The 10,104-nt window shown below is 34.0% G+C and overlaps 1 protein-coding gene across 1 annotated transcript; it reads left to right on the plus strand.

Annotated features, from left to right (window-relative positions):
* Positions 1-6,214: 6,214 nt before the first annotated feature.
* On the plus strand, positions 6,215-6,970 carry LOC110024689 (protein N-terminal asparagine amidohydrolase; the record flags this gene model as incomplete). Its single annotated transcript, XM_020724806.1, is given in 4 exon segments — positions 6,215-6,279; positions 6,392-6,491; positions 6,633-6,671; positions 6,776-6,970. Coding segments are annotated over 4 exon segments (399 nt in total), but the record flags the coding sequence as incomplete, so codon positions are not given.
* Positions 6,971-10,104: the final 3,134 nt, after the last annotated feature.

Consider the following 10,104-nt stretch of genomic DNA (forward strand, 5'->3'; position numbering starts at 1 on the left):
GACCCGAAACTCCAACAGTAATTGTATTTAGGGTCTCTCGGAACTCCCTGAACCATTTCACCTGTCCTTTGATAAGATCAATCAGAGATTCCAGGTTCTTGTTCATTACATTGAAAATTGGTACTGGGGCTCTTTCCCCTTCAACAACGGGCCCCATATCAAATGCTACAGGAGGTTCTGCTCTAATCTCAGGCTAACGAAATTCAGAGAAAATTTTGTTCCTCCTCTTGTAGGTCCAAAAATTTATCATTGACCTGCAAGACATTTCAGATAACAGAAACCTTAATTACTATTCTTAAAATAAGTTATTGAACAACAGCGTAAATGACTTGCCTGTTCACTGGTCAGCCTCTTAAAGGCCACATCTATTTGCGAGGAGTTCACGCTAACAGTTGTTGGCCATCTCAACATCCTCGGTCTGGCACCAGCATTGGCAGGTGTTACCACAAAAGTATGCTAAAAAAACCAGAGGTGCATAAAAGATAGACAATATTGAGCAAAAAATATTATTAGTAAACATTATCCATGTTCAAGATCTACAATATGCTGACCGTAAGCAAATAAAGAAACCCATTTATGTATCCAATCGGCTTGTTCCTCAATAATTTGATGGTCACTGAATTGATTTGTTCGATAAGAAAATCACAGAGCGCAACAGACCAATTAAATGAGTCAAATGTCTCTATGTTCTCCCTAAAGTTGTTAAGTCCTTGGGGAACACTAAATTTGTTCGAGCAAAAGAGTAGATTAGATAACAAAAATTTTATAAACAATTTAGCAAAAGGGGTAGAAGACCCCCCTCTTGCGAAGTCCAAGAGATTGTTCCTCATCTGCTGGGAATCCACGCCACAAGACGGACGTTTGCTCCACTTTGGCACTGCACCTCTGTTTGACATGCCAATTAGCAGGGCAACTTCATCGGGCAACAACCGCTACTCATTCCCTCCAATTTTGAAAACTATTTTATCTTGCTGTCAACATTGCAAGATCTGTAGGGTCAAAACATTCTCTTGCGGATATGGAAGGAGGTTGTCAGCTTCTGAAACTTTCCTGCAAGACACTGTCATTTTCATGTTTTTCCATTTTATTATGTAATTTCAACATCTGGTCTTACAGACCCGAAACTCCAACAATAATTATATTTAGAGTCTCTCGGAACTCCCTGAACCATTTCTCCTGTCCTTTGATAAGATCAATCAGAGATTCCAGGTTATTGTTCATTACATTGAAAATTGGTACTAGGGCTCTTTCCCCTTCAACAACGGGCCCCATATCAAATGCTACAGGAGGGGCGGCTCCCATCGCAGAAACATCAGGAAGTCCCTCATCTGGATTGGCAAGGAAATTTTGTCCCTTCTCTTGTAGGTCCAAGAATTTATCATTGACTTGCAAGACATTTCAGTTAACAGAAACCTTAATTACTATTCTTAAAATAAGTTATTGAACAACAGCGTAAATGACTTGTCTGTTCACTGATCAGCCTCTTAAAGGCCACATCTATTTGCAAGGAGTTCAAGCTAACAATTGTTGGTCATCTCAACATCATCGGTCTGACATCAGCATTTACAGGCGTTACCATAGAAGTATGCTCAAAAAACTAGAGCTGCATAAAAGATAGACAATATGGAGCATAAAAGATTATTAATAAACATTAACCATGTTCAAGATCTACAATATGCTGACCGTAAGCAAATAAAGAAATTCATTTATGTATCCAATCGGTTTGTTCCTCAATAATTTGATGGTCACTGAATTGATTTGTTCTATAATATAAGAAAATCACAGAGCGCAGCAGACCAATTAAATGAGTCAAATGTCTCTATGTTCTCCCAAAAGTGTAAAATCCTTTGGATACACTGAAATTACTGGAAGGAAAAAATAAATTTGATAATAAAAAAATTATATACAATTGATTAAAAGGGGTAGAAGACTCATGATGAAAAAATATCATTTTGATCATTCTGCGGGCGTCCACACCACATGATGAAACTTTCATCCACTTTGACACTTCTCCTTTATTTGGTATGCCGATCAAAAGGGCAATTTCTCGGGCAACAGCCGCAACTCCTTCCCTCTAATTTTGAAAACCATTTTATCTTGCTGCCAACATTGCAAGATCTGTAGTGTCAAAACATTCTCTTACGGATATGGAGGGAGGTCAAAAAACTGTACAACATTCATTGCTCTTAGCTCGTCTCTGATATCCTCGGATATTGAATGCCTCACTTTATCCAGGGCATCTCTGACCACAGATGGTCGACATCTACAGCTCATTGAACGTGGGTTAACAAACCCATAAAAAATAGGACAATTCAACAAATATCAGATGTTTTGCTGTTGTTGTTGTATTATTGTGTTATTATGGTATTATTGTGGTAATATTTCGATGGCATTATTCTTGTAGTACTACGATACTTTTAAGGTAATATTGTGGTTACATCTCACGGTACTTTTAAGGTAATATTGTGGTTATATCTCGGTGATATTATTAACGTACGACTGAGGTTTTCGGTGTGGTTGTATTATTGTGTTATTATGATATTATTGTCTTAATATTTCGATGGTATTATTCTTGTAATACTATGGTAATTTTATGGTAATATTAAGGTTTTATTTGACTTAATGATATTATTAGGGTTTTATTTGACTTTATTATTAGCATTTTTTTTAAAGGAACTGCATTTTATCACCGTAATATCAGTATTAACTGGGAGAACCATAGTTTTAGAAGATGAAAAAACAACCGAGAAATCTTAATAAACCCTATCCTAAATAAATAACTTCATTTTATCACGGTATTGTTTAGAAATGCATTTCGAATAACAAATGTATTTAGAAGAAGAAAAAACAACAAAAAAAACAAAATATATCTTGCGGAACCCTCTTCAGCAACCTTCTTCTTACGATCACTGGTTTTTTTCTTCGACTGCATTCTTGAAGGCTCATCTTCGGTTTCCATTGACAATGGCTCCTCGGCTTTGAACGGCTTCCGGGCTTCCTATTTCCATCTCAGAAGACTCGACTTCCATCTTGATCAACTGTACTCTAGCGGTGAATAGAGTAATGTACTTCGACCGGCGAACGAACGAAGACTCGAAACCCTAAACAAATGGCGAATGGCAAAAGTGGTCGTGTGTCTATCGGTTTTGCTTCAGAGTTCTTTTTCGATAGACGTTTCGTATTCTATTCTTTCAATTAATTAGGTAACTATCGGGCGGGAGTACAGCCGGGTCCCACGTGATATAAAATTAATAAAATTTCAAAGAACTCTCAGATGTTACCATAATACAATCATACTTATACTCCACTAAATTAAAACATAATAAAACAACATTAAAACGACGGTAACACTGCAGGGCATCAAAAAATTTACGTCGGAAGTAATCACATTAATACCACCACAATAAGACTCGAATAATATCACAATACAACAATAATAATACATCACCGCGTTGTTGATAAACAGATAAGTTAATAATACGCCAATCACTCCGCAATAAAACAATATACTACATAAGAAATAATAAATAAATAATACTCGAATAAATTACTAATAATACCACAATATTACAACTTGTCGAATATCGTCGGAATGATGTAGTTTTTATTCTTGATTGATAGACAGTCGAAAAATCATTCCAATCTATGGTCAAAGGTTAATTGAGAGGAAGTTTCAGTCTGTTCGCACATCTAAAATTGACCGGGTTATATAATCTTATGACAATGGTGATGATGTGATTTGTATCAAGTAAGTCGTAATGAGTTTGTTAAATTGTGGGAACAGAAGAAAATGTAATTGTCAGTTTTGATGTTCTGCACTCCTTAAGTCTCATGTGAATGGTGTTCGAACTGGTTCACCTGACGGAACACCATTCACATCAGACTTGAGAAGTCCAGAACACCACCAAAACTGACACTTACATTTTCTTCTGTTCCCACAATTTAACAAACTCATTACGACTTACTTTATACAAATGACATATTCAGCGTTGACATCAGATTATATAACTCAATCAACTTTAGATGTGCGAACCGCCTAAAACTTCCTCTCCATCAACATTTCGTCATTGATGCGACTGAATTTTCTACTGTTTATCGATCAAGATTATATGAATCACAAAATAACTCCATCTCATTATCTCCGAGAAATCAAGAAACTCTCCATCAACATATCTCTATCTCAATGAACAGTACTTGACTTGTTCGCCCATCTTCCTCATTTCCTGCATTGAATGATTTAAGTTATAGAAAAACAAATAAGAAAATAGTAAAATAAGTGCGTCTACTAAAATAGCAAAGACAATAACACCATAATCATACGATAATAAAACCTACCACCAAAATCACACGATAATAAACCCATAAAGCCGCAGCAATAAAACTCTTTTAGACGGTACAATATCACAATAATAAACCATAATAATACCACAATAACCCAACAATAACACCAACATCAATCGTTAATAAAAATAACACGAGAATACCGCAATGCTAATACCCAGTTAACACTATAAACCATTACCCCACAATAACACCAATAGGAAGGACAATGACACCATAATCACACGATAATAATACTCTTAATAGTACAATAACACAACAATAAAACCATAACAATACCGCAATAACCTCATAATAACACTAACATCTTTTGTTAAAAAAAATAACACCGGAATACTACAGAGATAATACCGCAAAGACAATAACACCATAATATCACAACAATAAAACCATAAAGCCGCAGCAAAAAAAGTCTTTTCAACAGTACAATAGCACAACACAACAATAAAATCATAATAATATCACAATCACCCCACAATAACCCCAACATTCCTTATTAACAAAAATTATATGAGAATATTGTCAAGATCTGGATTGTTAAACACGAGCACAGAAATAAATTTGAATAAAACTAACCTCTGATAAACCCAGAAGAATGCAATAAAAATTCCAAATCAAAAAATAAAACTTATTAAACCTACGATATACCTAAGATCTGGATTGCAAAAACTCGCACAGATCAACAAACTACATAATGGAGAAGCAGATATGATTTGTAAAGATTCGGTACAAGAAACTAAACTCGCACAGATCTGGAAGCGGTTATCGTTCTCGTCGTCGGCAGAGCAGTCCTTTTAGGCAGCTCCAAACCCTAAAGTGCGAAACTAAATCTGGTTATAACTGGGAAAAAGCCTTATGCATTAAATTTTCGTCAAAAAGGAGTATCGGGTCGGGGCGGGCATAAAAAACTTTTTAAGCTGTAAAGCCACGTGGAATCGCATTCCGTGTGGCGAATTTTTATTCGGTACCGCATGTAGGGGTTCATGCGGTGCACGTACCGAATAAAAATTCTGAGCAATGAGTGTTGCTCCTCGAGTAAACAAAACAAATACTAAAATGCTGTACGAAGATCGAGATGACACCTCAACTGATGGAAGTGAGTGCTGCTGATGGAGAATGATGACAATGGAGACAGAGTTTAGCACTTTTGATGAAAATGAAACCTAGTTGAGCTACAACTCATAAGTTTGCTTTAATAGATAGGCCATTGCCATCGCTAAGCCTAAGATTTTCATCCCTTTTATTCTATCTTAATGAACTGTTGATTGAACCAAAATCCAAACCAAACTAAAAACTGTTGCAAAAAATGCAAGCAATTCTCTCACGTATTTTCGTGCTTGATGGTGTGTCGCATCTACTTTGGAACCAACTAAATTTGTGAACCAACTAATTTGTGAGGCGGAAATGAAGCACCTCCTCATCGTATCATAAATCTCCGCTTGTGAAGCGCACTTCTAACAACACTATCTCAAAAGGATTATAACGACAATAAACCTAAAAGCTATCTACCCTTTTTTTATGAGTTAGGTATAATTATGGGATGATACTTACCCTTTTTTTTTTATGAGTTAGGTATAATTATGGGATGATACTATGGATGTACTCCAGAATAATTCTGTCTGACAGCTGAAATATGTTTTCTTGTTTCCTCTGTCTCTCTCATAAACTTTTCTGCCATGTCGCTTCCACTTTTGCTGGTATTATAACTTTTTTCATGTTTTAATTGACTCATTTTGAAGCACACTTAGTTCTTATTAATTTTTTCCCTCGAAATTTACTTCTTGGAGTAAACATGAAGACTAAGAATATCAGGACTTCGTTTTCTTTATCAAATTTGGTTTATAAGTAATTTTAGATGATTTTTCTCTGGTAGTTTGTGGGAACAGATGAAGCAACAACTTGCGCAGGTCTCGTTATAAGGAACCATAAAACTAAAATGTAAGGAAGATATTAAACTACATTATAGAAATTGCTATCTTCTTTGAAAATATGTCGTTGATTTCTTATGCATGCATCAACATGTGATTTTGATCTTTCATATTTATTGCAGGACCTCCATTGCCCATATGGATTTTGTAGAAGCAGTTGACTTGGGCCTGACACAGATGCTGTCTTCTGTTGTTGACGGTGATGTTAATGCAACTTTCGATGTATATTTTCCCCCTATCTCTTTTTTTTTTTTTCATATAATCTTCTTTGATGAGTTTCCCATTCTATCTCTTTTTTTTTTCATATAATCTTCTTTGATGAGTTTCCTGAGACTGAATTTCAAGGCTTTACACAATTTCCAGGTTCATCTGATTGGTAGCTTCGAAGACATGCCTAATGAAGTCTGACTTGCCACCATTGGTCTTTATTTGCTTTTGTCTTTTCTTTTCTCCAGAAATGAAAAACTTAAGCTCCATCTTCCATGGATGGTTGATTATTATTGCAGCTTGTCATTGGTAGCAACGAATCAGGAGGAAGGCAAATCATACCAAATCGTTATTCAGTGCCATTATGTGCGAAAATCGTTGAGGCTTTGCAGAATAGGAGAGAAAGATTTCAACTTCAAACATGTTGTGTTTTGTCTCATAACACCAAAAGAGATTTGAATGGTAGTGCAGTGCCCATCATTAGTGGATTTGTGGTAATTAAACACTATCAAATAACCTTCTTCATTCGAGAGATTTTCTTGCAACAGATGCAGTCTTTAGAGCATATACATCATATGTTTGAACTATGTTTTCAGAGTTATACTGGTCTGTCTTCTTCTGATTACATATTATATGAGATTTTTTATTATTGGCAAAATTAGTTATTCAAAACTACTATTGCCGTTAGGTAGTCCCAAGCCCCGGACAACATAACGCAACCTGGATGTAAAAAGTGGAGAGTTGCGTTAGGTAGTCCCAAGCCCCGGATAACATAAAATTTGTCAAAAAATCATGACATGAATCCTTTTGATCATTGTGTAAATTTCAGGGCGTCCCTTGGAAGTTTCACGCTGTATGATCTAAATACAGTGAAAAGTGTTCAAGGGTCGCTATACCGGTGCCTGAGTGTAGAGTCAAATAAGCAAGAGTTTCCACATTACGAATGGATGTGAGTAAAGAAGTTTGTACATGAAACTAATTTTAGGATAAGACCTTGGGATATAAATACTCTCATGGTTAAATTAATGAAATTAGTTGATATTATGATTCATAGAAAGATAAATATCTTATGTATTCAAGAAATTAAATGGGTTAAAGAAAAGACTAAGGATATTGATAGTTTAGGTTTAAACTTTGGTATTCAGGTAAGGGTTGCACTAGAAATGGTATAGGCGTAATTATAGATAAGAGTTTGAAAGATAACGTTGTAAAAATTAATAAAATTGAAGATAGAATTATAGTCCTTAAGATTGTTGTTGATAATAAGATTTTTAATATTATAAGTGCATGCGCTCCTCAAGTAGGTTTAGATATAGACCTAGAAGAATTAATACAAATGATATCTCTTGAAGAAAGAAATTTTATTTGAGGAGATTTAAATGGACGTCGCTAGAGCGGTAAAAGATTTTAGAAATGTTCATGATGACTGGTCTTGGAGTGATTATTGAAGAAGGTAGAGTCATATTAGATTTTGCTTTAACATATGATTTTGTTATTGCTAATATTTTATTCAAGAAAAGAGATGAACATATTATTACTTATAAGAATAGATCTAATAAAACTCAAATTAAATATTTTCTTATGAGAAAAATAGATCGTCGAGAATGTAAAGATTGTAAGGTCATTTCAAGTGAGAATTTAAATACTCAATATCGATTATTAGTTATGAATTTTAAGATGAAAATTTGTAAACAAAATAATACTAGGAATCATATTCATAGAATTAGATGGTGGTACCTAAAAGACACAAATAAAATTATTTTTATAAGTAAACTTCAATGTTTCAAGATTTGGAATATTCATGAAGCAGCAAATTTTATGTGGGATAAAGTAACAAACACTATTAAACAAATGACAAAAGATGTACTTGGATAATTAAAAGTAAAAATTTTTATAAATAAAAATAATTAGTGGTGGAATAATAATGTGCAAAAAAAGATAAAATATAAGAAGTTATGTTATAAAAATCAGCTAAAAGTAGAAGCTTACAGAACTAAGAAAAATATAAAATGGCCCGTAAGAAGCCTGAGATAATAATATGTGACTAAAAATTTTACTTTTTGTAATCTTTATAATAAATTAGATAGTAATGAGGGTAAAAAATATATGTATAAACTAGCCAAATAAATAGAAAAGAAAAGTAACGATCTAACTCAATTAAATGTATTAAAAATGAAAATAAAAAACATTTTATCTTAGAAAAAGATATTCAACATAGGTGAGTGAGTTCAATTAAATGTATTAAAAATGAAAATAAAAAAGCATTTTATCTTTGAAAAAGATATTCAACATAGGTGAGTGAGTTATTTTGTTGAACTTTTCAATAAAAATTTTAAAAATATGATCGACTTTAGTGATTTTAATATCATTAATAATAATAAAATATTTGACTTTTATCGTCGCATTAGTAAAAAAGAAGTTTTGAGGCCTTAAAAAAAACTAATGGTAGAAAGTTTGTAGGACTTGATGATATCCCAATTGAAGTGTGAAAATATTTAGGAGATTTGAGAGTTTCTTGGCTTACTAAACTCTTTGATATTATTTTAAAAACTTAAAAGATGACTGAGGAGTAGAGGAAGAGTATTTTGGTCCCCATTTTGTTAAAAGATGTCTGAGGAGTAGAGGAAGAGTATTTTGGTCCCCATTTTTTAGAATAAAGGGGATGCACAAGTGTGTGCAAATTATAAATGAATTAATACTTTAAAATTATGGGAGAGGGAAATTGAACATAGGTTAAGACGTTTTACAAAGATTTCTCATAATCAGTTTGGATTTATGTCAGGCATGTCTACTATAGAAGCTATACATTTATTGAGAGGTTTGATGGAGAAATATGGAGAGAGAGAGAATAAGGAGGATCTACATATGATTTTCGTTGATTTAGAAAAAAACTTACGATAAGGTCCCAAGAGATATCCTTTGGAGAGTTCTAGAGAAGAAAGATGTTGATATGACTTATATTCAAGTCATTAAGGATATGTATACTAGAGTTGTACTTATGTTCGAATAGGAGGATAGGACATTTATTCCCAGGATGTACCTTGGTATATGTTTTTCGTTGATGATATCCTTCTTGTGGATAAGACTAGAGAAAGAGCGACAGGACATTTATTCCCAGGATGTACCTTGGTATATGTTTTTCGTTGATGATATCCTTCTTGTGGATAAGACTAGAGAAAGAGCTCAGTAAAAACTTAAATTATGGAGGTCTACTTTGGAATCTAAAGGCCTTTGTTTGAGTAGAACTAAAACTGAATATACGAAATGTAATTTTAGTAGTAGCAGCTCTAGTGACAGAGTTATAACTATGGATGTTCAAGTTATTAACTGAAGTGAAGGAATGCTTCGGGTCGATTGTGTGATAGAAAAGTACCGCTTAGACTAAAAGGAAATTTTTTTAAAATGGTGATGAAACCTGCAATGCTCCATGGTGCAGAATGTTGGCGTTTAAAAGAGAAGCGTAAAACTAAGTTAAGTGTTGCTGAGGTGAGCATGCTTATGTGGATGAGTGGCTTTACACTTGAAGACAAATTTGATAGGGTTGGTGTAGCTCCACTGGAGAACAAAATTAGAGATAGTCGTCTTCGATGGTATGGTCACATTAAACGTTGATCATCTGATGATCCGG

This window comes from Phalaenopsis equestris, unplaced genomic scaffold, assembly GCF_001263595.1.
Source record: "Phalaenopsis equestris unplaced genomic scaffold, ASM126359v1 Scaffold000002, whole genome shotgun sequence".
Taxonomy (NCBI): Eukaryota; Viridiplantae; Streptophyta; class Magnoliopsida; order Asparagales; family Orchidaceae; genus Phalaenopsis; species Phalaenopsis equestris.